Source organism: Nannospalax galili, unplaced genomic scaffold (genome assembly GCF_000622305.1).
Source record: "Nannospalax galili isolate Female #2095 unplaced genomic scaffold, S.galili_v1.0 scaffold589, whole genome shotgun sequence".
Taxonomy (NCBI): domain Eukaryota; kingdom Metazoa; phylum Chordata; class Mammalia; order Rodentia; family Spalacidae; genus Nannospalax; species Nannospalax galili.
Genome location: NW_008360324.1, coordinates 5,721,585 through 5,741,274, shown reverse-complemented (window position 1 = coordinate 5,741,274; position 19,690 = coordinate 5,721,585). Strand labels below are relative to the sequence as shown.

General features: G+C 51.2%; 1 protein-coding gene across 6 annotated transcripts in view; it reads left to right on the top strand.

The window, feature by feature from the left end:
* Nucleotides 1-19,690, top strand: part of Tspan9 (tetraspanin 9) — a 225,283-nt gene that overhangs the window by 201,091 nt on the left and 4,502 nt on the right. For all 6 annotated transcript variants that reach the window (XM_008825480.3, XM_029559782.1, XM_008825482.3 and 3 more), the window contains 5 exons: nucleotides 16,184-16,375; nucleotides 16,630-16,704; nucleotides 16,951-17,052; nucleotides 17,738-17,869; nucleotides 18,265-18,348. In XM_008825480.3, coding sequence (XP_008823702.1) covers nucleotides 16,184-16,375; nucleotides 16,630-16,704; nucleotides 16,951-17,052; nucleotides 17,738-17,869; nucleotides 18,265-18,348 — 585 coding nt within the window. The remainder of the gene's footprint in view (nucleotides 1-16,183; nucleotides 16,376-16,629; nucleotides 16,705-16,950; nucleotides 17,053-17,737; nucleotides 17,870-18,264; nucleotides 18,349-19,690) is intronic.

Genomic DNA, 19,690 nt, shown 5'->3' with positions numbered 1-19,690 from the left:
TTGATTTTATATTGGAGTGGCTGGATTGCTTTTGTCTTCAGGAGTTCCCACAGAGGCCCAATTCAGGTGAGGGTCAGATGTTTTCAGGCTTTCTCCTAAGGTCTGGATCCCTCCAGGAATGATTTTGGCCTCAGGAATTTGGTGGTTGGACATGCCCCGGAGCCTGGCCCACAAAAGATGCTGGTCTAGGGCAGCTGGTGGCCTTGCCACCCAGAGATGCAAAGGCAGATAGGGCGGGAAGAGGCCCCAAGGCCTCCTGGGGACTGCACTGAGGAGCTGTGTTGGTCTGGATGCAAAGGATCAGGAAGAGGGAAGGTCAGCCCCCTAGTCCCAGAAAGAGGCTGAGGGGTGGTGCAGGCACAGGGAATCAGAGGGAGGTGAGGGTGGGGCCAGGCCCAGAAGCAGTGCTCCTGGGGCCCAGAGAAGGCACTCCGTTGGTCTGGATGAAAAGGATCAGGAAGCAGTATTGGTTCCCCAGGTGTCTGGGGCCCGAAGACAAGGAATGGGACAGGACCCAAATTAGGAGAGACCTTCGGGGAGATGGGAGGGTGAATGAGGGTGGGGGAGTCAAGGTGTGGAGGTTGCAGTGGACTTACCCAGAGAGAAGCCTGTGGGTAGGAGAGCTATTTTGTTTTTTGTGAGAGAGGGTCTTGCTTTGTAGCCCAGGCTGATTCAAACTCCTTCTTCAGTTCCCCAAGTGCTGAGATTGCAGGGATACCCTTCCATGCCTGGTGAAAGCACATTTTCAGAAGACAAGAGCAGACACACCTGATTCAGAAGACCATGTGCAGAGTGCATGTGACAGGAAGGGAAACACTGGCAATCGGTGCAATCAAGAAGCCTGGGCCTTCTGATTGGCTGCCTGCAAGGGAAACTGTGGCATCTGGGAAGGGAAGCCTGGAGATGCCCTTGCACCTGGTGTAGGTGGCAAGATCCTGGCACAGTCTGTTTCCAGCATCCACATGATGTGCCAAAGACTGGTGACATGGAGCAATGCATGACTGTTAGGACCCTAGCCATAGAAATAGCCCTGACCTGCTCTGGCCCCTGGATGGCAATGGGTTTCTGTGTGTTGGTGATGTGCTTTGTAAAGAAGGGACAGATTCGGGATTACCTCAGAGTTTCGCTTTTTCCTTGGAATGAAGCCAGACTCCAGCTCCCCAGAGCAGCTGGTGCCAGGAACCTTGACGGTTCTATCGTCAAGTAAGACCTTGTTTTAAAAAAAGCAGTGTCTACTTCCAGAAATACAAGGCTGCCAAGTAGATGGGAGCAGCATATCTCCCTGTTAGTTTGCGGGTGTCCCCCTGTTAGTTTGTGGGTACCCTGCAGGCTGCATGTGAATCCCTCCACTTGCAGTGTTATTTCTTCTGACTCCCGTGTCTTCTGGTGCCTCCAAACACACTTCTGAGAGCTTCGGGGAAATGGTGAGTTATAAAGTGCGAGCGTCTGCATTCTGCCCTCTCCTCTCTCCAGCTACTGCTCGCTCACTCTCTGTTTCCCCCTCATTTCTGTTGAATAAGCAAAACCCACAGCAAATTTATTCCTTGGATCTCATATGAAAATGCATAGTAATTGTTTCTTTTTGCCATTGTCAATATGTTTCGGTTCCTTTCCTTATACTTTATTCTTAGCTCCTTCTGCCAGTTTAACACACCGGTTACCCTCCAACTCACACCCCTTATGACATGGCATCATTCCCCTCTCTGGGCCTTGGTGGCAGGAATGATCATCCTCATGGGTGGGTGGGGGGTAAAAAAGAGGGAGAAGGGGCTGCTGCAACCTGCACTTGATCTAGGGTTCCATGTGACTGGAATCCATCCAGGTATTATAGGAACCCTGAACTCAGAAGTAATCAACAAGATTTATATCCAGGTCAGGGCATAATTAGCAGTCTTGATTTAATGTCATTGTGGCCTGAACCTTTGCCAACTTGTGTGTGTGTGTGTGTGTGTGTGTGTGTGTGTGTGTGTGTGTGTGTGCGTGTATGTGGTGTATGTGTGTGTATGTATGTGTGTGTCTGTGTGTCTGTGTTTTGTGTGTTTCAGTGGCTGATATCTGAGGCAGGACAGTAAATTAGTCTCAGATCTTAACCAAGGGGCCTGAGACCAGGTATATCTCTGAGCCTCAGTTTCCTTAGCCAGGAGATCTATATTTTGATGCTGGCTCACAAGGGTTTGGGAAAGAGTGATATAACAGGTTCAGGCTGGCTTAGTTGGCACCTGCTGGAATCATTACCTTCCTGCTCCCTTCCCTGAGAAAAATGGGACCATCCTTCTAAGGGAGGGGCAGGTTCCAGCCTCCTGGCTCTGTAGGCAGGTCACTTAGCCTTGGCACCTCAACCTGCTCACTGAGAAATGGGCTGCCAGCACTGTCTTCCTTGTCATCCAGCTGGGGGCAGATTGGTAGAAGTGAAGTCACATGATCTTGGGCTGGAAAGAACTTTGGGTTTTGCTCTTTCACCCCTTGTTGTATAGAGGGGAATAGCAGGGCTCAGAGAAAGTCTATCAGTTTTCCCCAGGTCACACAGCTGGTGAGCAGCAAGTTGTCATTGCTCTGGGCAATCCCTGAAAGTCCACCTGTCTTTTAGCTCATAAGCATATGAAGGACACGCACTTCTCCCTGTGTGATGGTGGACGGGCAGATGGCCCTTCTCCTGCCATATGCTGTGGCCTGGTTGGAGCATCAGGGGCTGGGACAGATTGTGCACCAGGGCATTGGATAAGGAGGTGCCTGTTGCTGAACCTCAAGATTGCTTCGCTGTGCTGTCCCCTCCCTCCTTCACTTACACTCCCACACCAAGCTTGATTCTTGTTAGGCAGGAACTCTTGGTAGTGGGGGTTGTGTTCTGTGCTAAGGAGGTACATGGAGCAGTCTGGGTGCACCCACCCTGTGCAGCCATCTGTAGGCAGAGCACACCATCGACAAATGTCAACCCTCATAGTGGGGAGAATGCACCAGGTGTGTAAGTAGTGTAGACAGAAACGCTGAAGTATTGGGGCACAGGGAGCTGGCAGGATTGGAGAAGGAAGGCATTTAGGTGGGGAGAAGCTGGCAAGGCCTAGAGGCAGATGTGTGGGAAGTGTGTTTGGGAGACCCCGGGTTCATACTGCTCTATGGGAACATTTTTATTTTGGGAGGACTGATTGTGCCAGTAACTGAGCAAGTCTCTGGGTGGCTTAGTTTGTTCAACACAGAGACTGGGTCGTTATGGTGGCTTAGAGCTTTCCCAGCACCTGCCTTTCTTTACCTATCAGTGTAACACTGGTTCACCTGTCTGAAGATGGAGATACATAGTGGCTTCCCCAATCTTCCCTTCTCTGAGAAGCCTGGTTAGACTGGAACACCTGGGACTCAACAAGGGAATGCAGAAGCCCCTGGTCTAGCTTGGGATTCACTTTAGCCCTTTCTGGGTCATGGAATGACTTCAAGCCTGCCCACCCGCCTGCCATAGCCTGCCTCCTCTGGAGCTGGCTTTCCGCTTATCTTAATTTATTGATGAAAACTTGTTTTACGGTCCAGAGCACAGACAGCAGCAGCTCCCTGCCAAAAGAAAGCAAATCGGGAAAGCAAGCTGCCTCCCGGAGATGGGTGGCTGGGGACCCTGAGGCCAGCAGTAGGAGAGTGCATTGCAGTCATGCGTGCTGCACGGTCTGCCTGGGGTGACAAGGCAGCTCTGGGAGGCCAGTTAGGGCAGCCATCAGGCCACCTGGTATGGAGACGGAGCAGCTCCGGGTCCAGTGGGCAGGACCTCTCTACCTCCCTACTCCTTGTTCCTGGCTTCGGCTACTCTGTCTGCCTCCACCTGGGTGAATGCCGACTGCAGACCGTAAATACTGGTAATGGCCCCATTTATAGCTGTGTACAAGGCACCATGCTAGGAAGTTTATTTTCATGAATCTCATTTGATTCTGAATACAGCTCTGGGTGGTAGGTAACATTAATCCCCCATTTAAGAGAATCCCCCAGCTGATAAATGAGGAACCTGGGAATGTGAACATGGTCTACCTCCATGGCCAGAGTTGCCTTAGCCATCTATGAAGGCTGCTTGGCTCTGGATAACATCGCCTATGTTATTGGCCCAATCCTTAAGTTTGGCTGGCCTGGGGGCTGCCAGCGGTGGGCTTGGTTCATAAGCCTGTATGGCATCTGCCAGGCAACTGGCTGGTAGAGGGATCTGATGGGCAGTAAATAGCCAGGCTTTCTTTGCCACTCCTTTCTGGAAGGGGACAACCTTCAAGTTGCTCATGTGCCTCCTTCTGAAATTCTGTGTCTTTAGGGATAGTTCCATCATCCCTGCTCACCCCATCCATCAGCACCATGTAGATAAAGGCTGGGGCTCCAGTGAGCTCCAGCGTCCTGTCCTCATCTATAAAAGGGGATAGCAACTACTCGCAAGCCAAGATAAGGTACATGAAAGTACTCTCTGGAAAACAAATGGCCCAGGGCTCTTGCTGTTCATAAGCAGAAGAGCTACACACTGGTTTGTTTTGTTCCTTTTGCTTCCTCTTACAGAGGGACAGTTAGGACTCTGGCACACAGCAAAGAGCAGGGGCTTCTGAGACTCATTACCTACCATCTCCGCCCCAACATGTCCACTCTGTCCATACCCTCCCCAGACTGGATTCCTGACATTGGTCTCTTCCCTCCCCTCACTCTACCTCCCTGAACCCATCCCCTGCTCCCCATATTGCCAAGGGATGCAGGAGCCTGGCCACTGTGCCCTCTGACTTCCCCTACCCTGGGCTATGTCCTGGTTCCCCGTGGGTTTGGCACAAGTTCCCACCTCCCCTGAGTCGGATTGAGTGAAAAGTTATTGAAAAATGCAGAATAAAATGAGTTTGCTGCTCTTCTGAGGCCTGTAAGGGGCACTCTGAGGCTACAGTATCGAGATTAGGAGCCATGACCAGTTGGATTAGAATCCCAGCTCTGCCACACATGTGCAAGTGGAGACAGGATCCTCAGCCTCTAGAATCTTTACTTTTGCCAATTGTGAAGTGGGGGAGGCATAGGAACTACCTCATATGGCTTCTGTGGAAAGGGCTTGGTCTAGATTCTCACCGGCCGTTAAGACTCGGTAAATGCTGGTTTCATTGTTGGTATTGTACCTCCACCACCATTGTCACCAGCTCTGCCTTCTTTATACTGCCTTGGGCTAAGAGACTGCTATGCCATGCCTATGTTACTGTGCTGTACTAGGTTAGAACTGATTTCTCTGCTGCACTCACCCACTGGACCAGGACTGGTGCACCTCTAGACCATAGGGCTTGCTAATACAGAGCACTATGGCCAGCCTTCCTTCCTAAAGTGTGTGCAGAGTTCACTCCTTCTGGCTCATTTGAGGATCCCAGTGGAGAACCTAAGTGTAAGGTGTGGAGCACAGCAGACAGTTTCCGAGTTTCTTTACTCCTTGGCCTCTGTGCCCTATTCTCCCATCTGCCCTTGGGTTGGAAAGAGTGGATAGCGGAATAGAAACAAGGTACTCAGATGGAACTGATGCTTGGCCATGTGCGTGCTTGGCTGTCACCTCCCCAGAGCAGGACAGGGAAGGGTAAAGGCAGGTGTGGGACAGGGTTCTATGGGCAAGGCATGGCTCCACGTGAAGGTTCCATGACCCCAACATCATGAGGATGCTGGGTGACACTGGGGACCAGCTTGCAGTAGGAGTGGCTATGTGTGTCTTGGAAGGCTGAGAGTGGCCCACTGCTTCCTCCTACAGGGGCATGGCAGAGAGCTTGGCACAGGTAGGGAGAGATCTCAGGTTGTCACTAAATTGGTGCTGAGACCGTCTCTGGCAAACAGACCTATGCTTAACTGGCCATGTCCCCCACAAAGCATGTCAGAAATGTCACTGTCCTGGCATAGGTGGGTAAAGCTCCTGGCTGGCAGTCCAGTTGGGCTGTGGGCCTCTGATCCCTAGAGAAGGCAGTCACAGGCTCACTAAGCCAAAGGGTTATAGCAGAACATGTGTGAGTGGCCGTCTTCAGCTGGGGATAGGCCTGGCTGTCAGCCACCATCATTCCTGATATCTCTCTGCATGGTTAAGAATGTCATTTGCTGGACTTAGGTTGCCAAAGTCATATTCATGTCATTGTGAAAGGGCCTCCCTGTGATAGGGGATAGAGGCAGTAGAAGGAAGGGACTCAGTGGCAAAGTATTGTCATTGTATGGCTTTTCTCCATGTCTGGGGCTAGGGGGGCTCCTCAGTCCCAAAGAAAGAGCAGGCGCTGGTTCTGTTTTGAGGGATGAATTATGGTCTCCACGATAAATTGAACTCTTTGCTAGAATGATGTAATATGAATTCGAGGTTCCCTTGTCTTGTCCCCAACTCCTGCATTTTCAAGAATTTTTGAACAATAGCCCAGTGCTCTGTACAATATTTATATTCCAAATATCACCAGGCGCACAGCATACATCAGCCTGCTCATCTTCACAGCATCCCCAGTACCGGGATATACTTCCTTCTTTCTCATTTTGTGAAGAGAGAAACATCTGGAAGCCTTCCAGGGCACCCAGTACCACACCACTTCTTTTAGTTCCTGGTCCTGAGATCTAGCTGCTAGTGGTTCTGCCTCCTAGAGGGATGGCGTGGTCTAGCTTCAACAGAATCCTTGGACCCATCCTGCCCCTCCGGCAGCCCCAGCTATGGCCAAACCCCTCACTCTGATGTTGTCAGAAGTCTTTTTCCCCCAGTGCATAACATGAAACAAATAGGAGGAGGAGAAAAGATGTTGGTGCCTGTTGTATCCTTTTCCTAGACACCAGACTCCTCTGACAAGCTCTGGAATCTTCAACACCCTCCCTGCTTCCTGCTCACAGTGACCATGAAGTGGACATAGCACCTTGAATGAGGTTCTGGGCTGTTTTGTCAGATCCACCCTGGGTGCAAGAACACAGGTAGCCATGGCCGTGGGGTACAGGTGGTGAGCAGTACATGTCTGTCCCCCAAGCCTGTCTCAATTTGAAGCACTGGCCTGGTACCAGTTCCATGACCAGTTGAGTTATTAGGCTTGGGGTTGTCTGAGGCACCAGGCTGGTTTCCTAGGGAGCATGGGGAGAAGGCGTGTCCAAGGGTCACTATCCCCGACCACCACCTGTCTAGTTTACCAGTTCAGGGACAGAAACCTAGAGGCTATGACTGGATTGTCAGCTTCCCTCTCAGGACCCTTCCCTGTGCCTACCCCATCTTTGCTAGCCTGTGACCACCTGTGTATTCCAAAATACAGGGACCAGCTGAGAACCAACTATGGACTCTGTCAGACCTGGGACTAAAGCTCACAGTCTGGGAACCTTGTTCCCCTGCTGCCAGCAGCAAGCTGAAGCTACCTGGACTGGCCGAGCCTGGGAACCTAGAGTCACAAGTGTGCCCTAATGTGCTTCTTGACCCACACCTACCAGAGCCCCATCTCACTTGCATCCTGTGGGCCATAAGACTGGGCAGAGCTCTGGGCCAAACAGCATACCTAATTGGGAAGACTGCGTTTTTGCCAGGGTGTGCATGGCTGGTCTGGGAAGGGCAGCAGTGGAAATCATTGTTTATGGATCACTGAATGATCACATTCCTCCTGTACAGGGCTGGCAGATGCCTTGTATCATCTGCCCCTCTTTGGCATCCTGGCCACATGCTATTTTGAGGTCCTTCTAAGGGCCATTCCTCAGGTTTTGTGCCTTCCTTCTGGAAGCCTCTGCCCCACATGAGTGCTCTTGGAGGCAGTGGACCCTCTCTTACCCCCCCCCCATTTCTAGGTCTCTAGACATGCAGGAGCCTACAGGCCATGTTAACAGGTGGAGAGACACTGGCTCCTGAGAAAGCTGACTGGCCTAGGAGTGGGATACAACAGGGCAGCCACCTGGAATTTGTTTCTTTTCATCCTATGGAATGAGCCTAACCTAAAGGGCTATGTCACTGGGACAGCAAATAGTCCTTGTCCCTTGCTCTGTAGGGACCAGCATCACTCAGCACCCCTGTATGGGCTTTGAAGTTTGGGACAGATCCAGATTCTCCTGACCCTGCTGGACCATCCTCAAGTTCCACCAACCCTGTGGGTTGAGTGAGGCCCCTGTGCCAAGGCCAGGCCAAAAACCCCTGGCAGGTGGTTCATGCTTCAGCAAATCCAGCCATGATCCTCTGGAGACAAGAGGACACCAAGCCCTTAGTGTAGCCAGTGGGAGGTAGTGACTGGGCTTGTCCCCACCCAGGCTCTTAACCCACTGAGGGGTGACAGGGTACTGTGCTGGAGACGTGTAGGATTGCTCTTGCCATGGTTTCTTCACCCTCGCATACTTGTTGCAAGACACCTAGATACTGACACATGACTCGGCTCGCTCTCACTCTTAGGGGCTTTGTGGGAAACTGGGGAAGGGGTGACAGACACTCTTGAATCATTCAGGAGCCTCAGCCTAAGCGACTCCCAGCTCCGAAACAGTATTCTGTACGTTTGTCTGCACCTGGAATAATCAAATGTAACTGGGTTGTGAATATGCAGATGTTTTATACATTTATTTGGAGGACAGTTAGGCTCATAAATAGTGGTGTGATCTCCCTGTGATATAAGCTGGTGGCATTGGGGCTGTGAAGAAACTGGAGGCTTGAGAGGAAAAACAGTGTCTCATGAAGAATGACAAAGGAATTGTACCATTTGGCTTTAAATTTTGCACACACCCAATGTGAAGTGAAATTGCTGTGGCTACCAGTCAAGCCAACAGGGCTAAGGCTGGATTATGAGAAATATAGAGCTCCAAGTGTGGGAGGGGAGAGCCATATCTTTGTTCTCTGTGCTGGTCCTACTCTAACTGGAATCTGACTTTCAGTTTGAGACAGATGAGCAGCGGAGGGTGACTCAGAGGTGAAAGATGTCAAATCCCTTTCTTAGGCCAGGAAGAGATGGGAGAGAGTGTCACTAGGTACAAATGTTCATATATTTAAAGGCCTGTCACACTTGTTCCTGGTGAGCTTCTTGGGTGAAATGAGTACTGATGTGTTAGCCACTGAGAAGCTGGTTCTTGAGTTAATAGAATTTTTGCCTGGAGTTAGGCAGAGGGAACTGGAAGGTGTATTGCAGGTAAACACTCAGACCAGGGTCCCTGCATGGCTGCCTCCCCTACAGGTCTCACTGCAGACACATCCTCCTGCAATCCTGGGTGACTTTGACAGAAGTCTCTGACTTTGAGCCTTCATTTCCCTGGGTATGGAATTGGAAGTGTGCTTCTCAGCTCCCCTCCTCACCAGCCGCCAGCCCCGTCTGTCTCTCTTTATGGCCATGAGAATGAATGAGCTTCAGGGCCCTTGGAGGGAGGGAAAAGAAGGGAGGGAAGAGGGCTGCCTGCAATACAAAGTAGCAGCCCCTCTCCTGCCCTGGTGGATCATCTGTCTCCCACTGCAAAACTCTTAACAGGTTGGCGTCACCCGGGCAGGGCCAGCTCTCTATTAGCCAGCATGTCAGGCTGTGAAATTAAAGCTGTTTTGATTGTGTTTTATTTGCCATATCCGCTAATTTATTAAATGTTATTAGGCCTTGGGCCTGGCCCTGGCTCATAAAAAAACACTGGGGAAGCAGTGATCCCTGGCTTCTGCCAGCAGAGACAGGCTGAGGAGGCCTGGGGGGGTCTCGTGGGGAGCCACTGGTGGCATCTGCCCCAGGGCCTGTGTCTGGGAGGTGGCGTGTGTGTGTGTGTGTGTGTGTGTGTGTGTGTATGTATGTATGTGTGTGTTCTCTGTAGGTGTATGAAGCAGTCGGGTGAAAAAGGCTAGGCTTGGGCTGAGGCAGGTGAGCAGGTACCTCAACCAGGTTAGGAGGAGCTGGAATAACGGGGCACTGGGCATTTGAGGAGTGGAGAGGACTGGATACATGGGGAGCTTCTTTTTTGAGAGGGAATGTGTATCTGGGTCTGCTCCTGAGATGTGGCCTGCTTAGGCCTCTTATCCATCTGTCTGTCCATCTCTCCATCCATCCATCTACCCACCCACCCACCCACCCACCCACCCACTTACTCATTCAGTCACAGAAGCATTCAGGGTTCCATTCAGTATTTGAAGCATATTCTGGGCCCCGTGGTAGAAGAACAGCGGTTGGCTGTGTACCTTTCCTTCTGCAAAGCCCAGCTAGGACGTATGGCCAAGGGCGAGATGTTATTCTAGGCTGGGGAGATTTATCATAAACAAAACAGACCTAAATCCCAGCCTTGCTGGGCTGTGCAAAGACTCAAGTTTGTCTTCTCACCTTCAGTTATGGGTCTTTTTATAGCCCTGAGTTAGAGCTGTTTTGAAAGGCCCTTGGTTAGAAGAGCTGCAGGGGAGGCTTGGAACTTCAGAGCCTCCTTGGCTTGCCCTCGGTTAAAGAAGGGGACTGACCAGGCCTGGACCTCATGAGGGTCACTGGTGACTTCCCTTGGTTGATGCTGCAATTGGCTGGATCCTGATCCCTATGAGTCACTCTGCCTCGCCCCAGATTCTTCAGCCTTGGACTCTATGATAGTTCTGTCATCTCAGCTGAGACAACCCTCCTGTTTTAGAAGGGAATTTTCTTGAATGCTACTTGCTAAGCTCTCTGGCACCCAACTTTTGCTGGGCCACCAAGGCCTTGTGCTTCCTGCATGGCTCCTGCCATGAGGGTGGGGAATGGCTCCCTGCCCTCCTCCTGGCCCTGACCCTGCTCTGCCTGCAGAACAGTTTCCTGCCCTCTTTCCTGTCCTCCCTACCTGCCCAGGGCAGACTTTATTCTCCAGCTTCATAGCAAATCTGTGTCTGTTGTCACCTCCTTTCTCTCGCCCTCTGCCACCTGCCAGGCCTGAGCTCTGACCTGCTTCTGCCCCAGCTGGAGGCCTCCCCATGCTTCTCTGTGCCATCCTGTCAGCCTTTTGGGGCCAGCAAGGAACATAGCAGGCTCTTCCTGCAATGGTAGTGTTCTAGAGGAGTTAACAGCACCTGACCTGCAGAGCCTCAGGACAGGGTTCTTCAGTCTCTGGTATCAGGGGCTATATAGTTCCCTGTGGTGGGGGCCTGGCCCTTGGCACCTTGCATGCCAGCAGCTTGTCCTCTGTCCTCTCCCACTTCAATTGTGACAACCAAAAATGTCTCCCACATGCCTGATGCCCCCAGGGAGCAGAATTGCTCCTGCTTGAGAGCCACTGTCTAAGGGATGGAGACAGCATGCCCGAGGCTTGGCTAGGCCCAGGTTGGAAGTACCAGAGCAGTGATTTAATCTGAATCTTACGGTTTAGAATGAGTTAGGCCTCAGAGAACTACAGAGTCTTAAGGGCACACAGGTCCGGGGGTGGGGGGCATTTCAGAAAAAGGATCCAGACAGCTTTCTACAGAGTAGATTAAAAGGCTGAAGCCAAGACAGAGAGGGCAGCGGGTTCTAGTCTGAGTGGGGGCTGAGGCAGGATGTCTTGGTGCCTGTCACCTGGCAGTTGAGTCTCCTAGGGAGTAGCAGAAACAGAAGTAGCACTTGCAGTCACAGAGTGGAAGCTTGTCCCAGCCTGCCAGGGTCCATCCATCATGTCTCCCCTTTGGTGGTGGTGTTAACTGTAAAATAAATCCCTGATCTTTGTTTTCTTCTTGCCTGGGGCCTCAGCTAAGGCGGGGTCATCTGAAGCCAGAGATGGAGGGTTTACCTCAGCAGAGGACCCTGAGGACATGGGTCACACTGCACAAGTCCTGTGGCACAGCAGGTTTTGTAGATTGCCTGGGAACTGGTGGCCAGGGCCTGGTGGAAGGTAGGGGACGGGTATGGGGGCTTTGAGAGGAGACTGGCCACAGGAGGTGGTGCGGGGTGCTGATGGACTGGCACTGCCTGAGTCTCAGCCTGGTAGAACCTCAGAGGGGAAGGGAGAAGAGACACAGGTGTGGGGACAGGCTCTGGCACTGTTCCTCACCAGGTGGAAGGAGGTTCCTGGGCTGGTGCCTAGAAAGCTTTCAGACCATATCAAAGGACATAGAGTGTGAAGTTAGGGGACCCGTAAGAAGAAACATGGCCAGAGAGGCCCTCAGGAGTCTAAACTGCCGAGGTTTCACACTGAGGTGCACCTAGACACCACAGCAACACCCCAGAAAGGAAGGGACCTCAGCATGCCTGCTCCCAGTGAGCAGGATGGAGAAAACTGCTTGAGGACCTCAGGCCTGGGAGAGTCCAGGCCAAGGCCTGGGGTCCCTGGAATAGCAGAGTGGTGGGGGCATCCTGTAGCTCCAGGAATCCAATCCCCAGGCTAGGTCTCTCACACAGGCCCCTCCATCCCAGGCAAGTACCTGCCCTGGAGGGTTTTCTGCTTACTCATTCCAGGGTCTGACTTTCAGAGCCATAAATCTTCAACTGGAGATCATGAATTTTCCAGGGTATGATTAATGAAAGAAAAATTGAGATGGCAGTACAGAAACTGACCGGACTGAAGAAAGTCATGGTGACAAGCTGGTTGCAAGTTTTAGGCCATCACAGGCAAACCCAACAAGCTTCTAAACCATGCTGGAGCACCACCTAGTGACCACAGAGGATAGTAGCACCCATTCTGTCCCCTACAAAACTCCATGGTTGTTGCAGTGGGCCTGCAGGGCCAGAATCCTAGGAGTTTTGACCTAATCTCACCTGGGGCTGCTCTGGTACAAAAGGTCACGTGGGACCACTCTCCACAATGTGGGGGTGGGGTGGGGGCTCGAACAACTCGAATGGCTAACTCCAATCCGCTACAGCTTCTGGAACCATCTCTGGTTTGGTGCTAACAGAAATATCCCTCACTTTTTTTTTGTATGTGTGCAAAGTCTGGGCCACCTTCTTGTTTTCCCACTTATCAAAGTCCCCTTCAGTCCTTAAGCCCAGCACACCCTGTCAACACTGCTGTCAACCATTGGACCATGTCTCACTGGTTCTACATGGTCACCTGACGCATGGCCACCAGCTCTTACCTAGTCACTGCAGTGATTCCCGAGTGTGTTTGGCTTTCTCTTGCCCTCAATAGCCTCTTTTGAGAACCACAGCTGTGGTGATCTGTCCAATAATGTCACACTCAGTCCCAGAGCAGAACACCCACATTTTCTTACCCGTGAGGTCCCCCGGATGCCCTGTGCTTTTGTCTACTACCACAGTCACTCTGTGGTAACCACATAATGGCTTACTCCTCCTTGATAGCCCACGCTTGGGCCTCAGGGCCTTTTAACTCGCTGTACCCTTTTTCTAAAACATTCCTCCCTCCTTATTCACATGGCATACTCCGTCTCTTTACTTGGTCCTTCCTCAAATGCCACCTTATGCACAAGGCCCCATCTAGACCCAGTTGCTCTCTAACTCCTTACATGTCCTTGTTTTCCTTCCTGGCTCCTGTTGGTGCCTAAATTCCATCTGAGCTTGCCTGTCATGTTAGTGTCCCCATGAGAATCTCCTCTCCTCGAAAGGTGTGCTAGGACTGTGGACTGCTGTCTGTACAGCCTGGTATTTATTTAATAACCATGTGCCTGGCTTGGGTCTATGGGCTGTATAAGCAAAAGCAGAGTGACCCCTAGAGAAGCTGCTCCCCTTCCTCTCACCTTGCCTGCTTATGGCAGGCCTCTGCTCACGCAGACTCTTTGTTCATGCATGTGTCCCAGCAAGAGGAGACGGAGGGTGGGAGCTGTGCTCACTTCAGGGAGTCAGGGGCATCAGCACGGTCTCTGGAACATGGTAGCTGCTCAGGAAACACCTTTTCCTTTATTTTCTCTTTCTTTTAATCTTTTCTTTCTTTCTTCTTTAACATTGAGTCTTAGTGATCAGAGAAGTTAAAAGTACTTTTATTATTGATTTCAGAATCTAAGAAGTAATTTTACATGACTAAGCTAAATCTGAGATGACCTCTTATCAAGGTTGTGTGCATTTCAGGGTGGCACTGTGGCCCTCAGGCCTAGAGGACACATTCCACCCCTCCTCAGGGGATGGGCTCAGCCACATGAAAGGAGGTGCTGCTGAGTCCCACTAGCTACATAATGAGTTTAGTCTCCTGGTCTGTTACCCTGGCATTTGGGCTGCCAAGTGTTCAGGCCCAGAAGTCTCCACTCGTAATTCTGAAGTCCAGACAGCAATCCTCAGCAGCAGCTCTGTCCTGAAATTCAGGTTTCTCAGGAAATGCCTTTTCAGCAAATAAGGCTGAACTCCGTATTCCTTAGTCCATTGAAATTCTCCCACCAGGGGCTAGAGAGATGGCTTGGTGGTTAAGAGTATTGGTTGCTCTTGCAGAGGACCCAGATTTGATTCCCAGCACTTACATGGTGGCTAACAACCCTCTGTAACTCCAGTTCCAGGAGAACCAGCACCTTCTTCTGGCCCCTGTGAGCATTGTATGCATGTGGTGTACTTACATACATGCTCGCAGAAGACTCATACACATAAAAATAAATAATATTTAAATTCTTCTACCAGGAGTTAGGTCACACAGTCAAGGTAGACAGAGTTGAGTGTGAAATCCTCACCTGTGACTCTCAATCCCCATCTACCCTCCCACCATGCACGGAATGTTCTTGTCTTGTACCTGCCCCATGACCACCCATCCTTCAGCGACTGCCTCTTTCGGCTGGCATCTCTGATGCGGACAGTGATGGCCTCTTCTGAACTTCTGTAGCCTTTATTTGACACCAGTGTATACTGGCAGATGCTGCATTTTTATTGCCCCTCTCCAGCCAATACAGAGGCCCCTGGAAGGCAGTTCTCAACCGTGGCTGTAGCTTTTCTGGCACAGGATACTATGTTCTGTAGGTACTCAATAAATATTGGCTGACTGATGGATTGGCCCCTCAGACTCAGCACACTTCCCTGGAGCTTGGAGAGAGCAGAGTGTGTCAGCTCTATGGAGCATAAAACAAAGCAGGTGTAGAGATTTGCAGCTGCGAAAGGGAAATTTCCCCAGGTAGAGCTTCTGGCTTCAGTCACAGCCCCAGGGGCGCTGGCAAGGAGGGTCCGTTTTCAAGTCCACCATGCCTGCTGTTGCTAGCTTAAATAGATGGTGAGGTGTGTTAGCTAACTTTCTCATTACTTTGACAAAGTACCTGACAAAAGTACTTAAGGAAGGAAGTTTATTGTGGCTCACAGTTTGAGGGACTGTCCATCATGGTGGGGGAGGTGTGGCCAAAGTCAGGAAGCAGAGAGACAATGCTGGTGTTCAGCTCTTCTTATTTAGCCTGAGGCAGAGATGGTTCTGTACACGTTCCAGGTGGATCTACCCCCCCCAACTTAGGCCAGAGGTATGTTTCCATGGTGATTCTACATCCCACTAAGGTGAGAATGAAGATTAACCAACACCAGGAGAATGGTGTGGACTCCCATGTCCTGCCCCTTCCAGCTTTTCTTCCTTTACCCATGAAATGTGTTCTTCAGACTCCTGAGAACAGTGGGTAAATGACCCCTCTGCTCAGGGGCATGGGACATGGCCACTGAAGTCCTGGCTCCGAGAAGCCTATGCTCCAGGTTCTCTTCTAATGCCCATAGACCTGCTGTTCCTTCTTCCCCCAGTTACACGTGCTCCCTCTCCCAGCCTCTGTTCTGACCCTCAGATCTCTTCTTTGTCCAACATATAACCTCAGCTGGTCATTTGTCATATATTTATTTATTTATTTATTTATCTATTTATTTAATGTGTAGGAATGTTTTGCCTGCACATATGTAAGTGCACCATGTACATGTAGTGCCTGAAGAGGCCAGAAGAGGGTGTCAGATCCCCTGGCACTAGAGTTATAGACTGTTGTTAGCCATCATGTGGGTGCTGGGAACTGAACCCATGTCCTATGCAAAAGAGCCGCTCCTTGAGCCCACATTGCTCTGTGTTGTACAGCAGTAGCCCTTCCTTCAGGTCCGGCTTAGCATTCTCTTTCACCTGGCAGATCGGGCAGTGTCACAGGTTGAGATCAGGACACTGGCTTTCTGAGCCATCTCTCCAGCCCATCATTCGTGTATTTTGCTGTGTGGTTTTTCCTTTGTCTTATTTAATATCTTCTGAGCAACTCCATGAGGTTCATGAAGCTATCTGAACCCATTTGCCAGAATGGGTGACTGAGGCATGGAATGACAAGGGGGGGGTGTGTCTGTGTCACAGGATTTAAGTCTATGACAGTACCTGGCTAGTCTTACCTCTTCTGTGTCCCAGAGGTAGGGGTAGAGTGTGGGCACAGTTTGCTGGGTTCTGAGATGAACATAAGAGCAATGCTGGTCTAACTGGTTGCTTCTCTCTCCAGCTCTGTGGCTGCGGGCTGCTTGGAGTAGGCATCTGGCTCTCCGTGTCCCAAGGCAACTTTGCCACCTTCTCCCCCAGCTTTCCCTCGCTGTCTGCAGCCAACCTTGTCATCGCCATAGGCACCATCGTCATGGTGACGGGCTTCCTGGGCTGCCTGGGGGCCATCAAGGAAAACAAGTGTTTGCTCCTCAGTGTGAGTTGAACCCCATACCCCACCTTGAGTTCTGGGGAGCCCCAACCTAAGCCTGTGGAAAATGACTCCAGAATGTTCTGTGCATAGCCCTAGCTGACCCCCTCACTCACATGTGGTCTGGGTTTCCTTAGGAGTAGGTGACCCCTCCCAGACCTGGGAACCTTGCCCATCCCTTGCATCTCCTCTGTCCTATTTGTCATCTGCCTCTAGCCACTGCCACTATCCTGTGCCCATGTCTGGACTTCTTTTTGCAGTTCTTTGTTGTGTTGTTGATCATCCTCCTGGCAGAGCTGATTCTGCTCATCCTCTTCTTTGTCTACATGGACAAGGTAAGCCTTGAGGGGAGTGAGCTGGACGGTCACAGCCCTAGGGGTGGGTCAAGGCCAGGTAAGAGGAAAACACTGTCATGCAGCAGCAGCAGAGTGGAACTCACTAGGCCTTACGGTCCCACTCTAGCCACTTCCCCTCCTGTCTGGAAATGCTTCCTTAGCAGCCCCAGCTGGCCTGGTGTGGGCTTTGGGAAAAAGCCAGTGTCCTGATCTCACCCAACCTGTATGTTGTCTCTGACTTGCCAGGTAAACGAGAACGCCAAGCAGGACCTGAAGGAAGGGCTGCTGCTGTACAACACGGAGAACAATGTGGGGCTCAAGAATGCCTGGAACATTATCCAGGCCGAGGTGCGGCTCAGGCCTCTGTGTGGGATTGGATGGGACAGGCCTCAGGCTGTCTCCCAGAAGGCCCATAGAGCACCTGTACTGTTTAGAGCATTTACCTGGCCACTAGGTTAGATAACTGTGGGGTGCTGCTGGGAAGGGGTGAAGATATAACAAGAGCAGGGTGACCTGTGTGTGGGAGCGGGCAGCCCTAAGGAGTTGTGGTGAGTGCCTGAACATCCTAGTAAATGATAGGAGCCACCTCACTCCCTGCTTGTGCATGGTTCGAGTGACAGACTGTGATGCTGAGAGGAAGAAATACAAGTCAATATTCCCAGCTTCGCTGTGTATAGATCCTAGGGAGAGGATAGTGGGTGGGTAGGTTGGCAGCCAGCTTGGGAGGGTCCACACCACAAAAGAAGGAGCCTGAGGTGCTGGTGGTCAAGTGGGGGGCTGGGGCCTCCTTGTCCACACCTGGAGCCCAGCCCTGAATGACAGCAGCCTCACCCTCTTCCCCTACTGTTCTCTAAGAAAAAGTAGCCACTGTCTCCAGGGGTGTCACTGTAGCTCAAAGGAGGGGCAAGATGAAAGCTCGTTTTCTCATCCTTAAGCTCTGGGGTATCTTCTTTGGTGTGGATAGGGTTGGCTCGGACAGGAGATAACCTGGGGAGATGGGGAAGCTGTGACATATTTGACTTCTCTCTCACAGATGAGGTGTTGTGGGGTCACTGACTATACAGACTGGTACCCAGTGCTGGGGGAGAACACAGTTCCTGACCGCTGCTGCATGGAGAACTCCCAGGGATGTGGGCGCAACACCACCACCCCGTTGTGGAAAACGGTGAGGTTGGATGCCAGTGCTTTGCAACCCCCCCACATACCATAAGCTCATGTGGCAGAAAGGATGGGCTGAGAGCACAGGAATTAGTTCACTGAGGAGGGGGCTGAACTGAAGCCAAATGCTGTGTGTCTGTGTGTACATGCACACATCTGTGTGTGTACTGGACCCACAGTTGGGAGAGTCAGAGGGTGGATGATTGGATGAAGTTGAGGCTGTGTAGCTGGGCCTTACAAATGGAGCCTGGGGGCGGGACTGCTCCTAGGGAGGAGGAGGACCAGGGACAGTAAGGGATGAGACACAAGAGCAAGGACAGGGGCTGGGGCAAAGTGAGGTGGATCCAGGCTGAAGGGAACTCAGCATCATGCCAGGTTCTTATCCTGTGGTCCACTCTCCAGGGCTGCTATGAAAAGGTGAAGCTGTGGTTTGATGACAACAAGCATGTGCTTGGCACAGTAGGGATGTGCATCCTCATCATGCAGGTAAGGGGAACCCAGGAGCCCTGACTTCCTGTGGGATGCAAACTAGAACAGGAGCAACCTGATGCAGACATTGCAGAGGTCAAGGGTAGAGCCTCCAGGCCCAGCAGCCAAGCCCCTGTCATGCTGCAGGGCTCTGGGTAAGGTCACAGGTACTGAGCAAGATGATGCTCAGCACTGAGTGGGGACCATGATGCTAGATTCAACGTCACTCAATATAGTGTCCACAAGATCCAAAGAAGGTGCACACAGTGTCCCCAGGTCCCCAGCTTTACAGTTTGAGCATGTGACACCCTGAGTGGTGGCTGCGAATCCGCATCTTGCATCTCTGTCCCCACCTGCATTCAGGATTCTGATTGAAGGATACAAATGAGATTTAGTATTCAAAGCACTTAACATCCAAAGATGTCACTTCACTTCTGTCTTAGTTTGTTCTTCATTGCTGTGACAAAATACTCTGACCACTACCAACTTGGGGAGGAAAGAGTTTATTCAGTTTACAACTCCCAGGTCGCAGTTCATCAGGGAGCCCAAGGTAGGAACTCAGGGTAGGATCCTGGAAGCAGGAACTACAGCACAGGCCATGGAGGAACGCTGCTTACTGGCTTGCTCCCCTGGCCCCTGCTCAGCCTGCTTTCTTATACAACACAGGCCCACCTGCCCAGGGGTGGCACCACCCACAGTGGGCTAGGTCCTCCCACATCACTCATCAAGAAGATGCCCCTCAGACATGGCCACAGGCCAGTCCAATAGAGGAAATTCCCCAACTGAGGCTCTCTCAACCTAGGTATGTCAAGTTGACGCTAAAGCTATCTAACACAATTGACCCCTTGTCAACTTGACACACAAACATCACTATTAAACCATAACTTTCCAATTTCTGTCCCCAAGGTATGATGTTAATATCACAACATAAGACAGTACAACCTTAAAAACCCCCACAGTCCTTAAAAAATCCAAACACTTAAAAGTTCATAGTCTCTTTTAAAATTCTCTTAACTGTGGGCTTCTGTGAAATCCAAAACAAGTACTGTCTTATTTAAAAGGGAAGAATTGGGCACACCTCAGCAAAACCAAAGTCCAGCAAAGTAGCTAGAGGCTGGACATTTGGGATTCACTCACGATCTTCTGGGCTCCAAAGGGTACCGGCAGCTCTACTGCTCTGACTCTGCAGTCCACAGCACACTCAGCTCGTCTCGCAGACCCAGGCCAGCTCCATTCCACACTTACTGCTGTCCTTGGTGGTCGTCCCATGGTCCCGGCATCTCCAAAAAGCTGGGGTCTCCACTGAAACTGAGTTTACACCTTCACCAATGGCCTCTTCTTGCCTCTTGGGGTGCAAAGC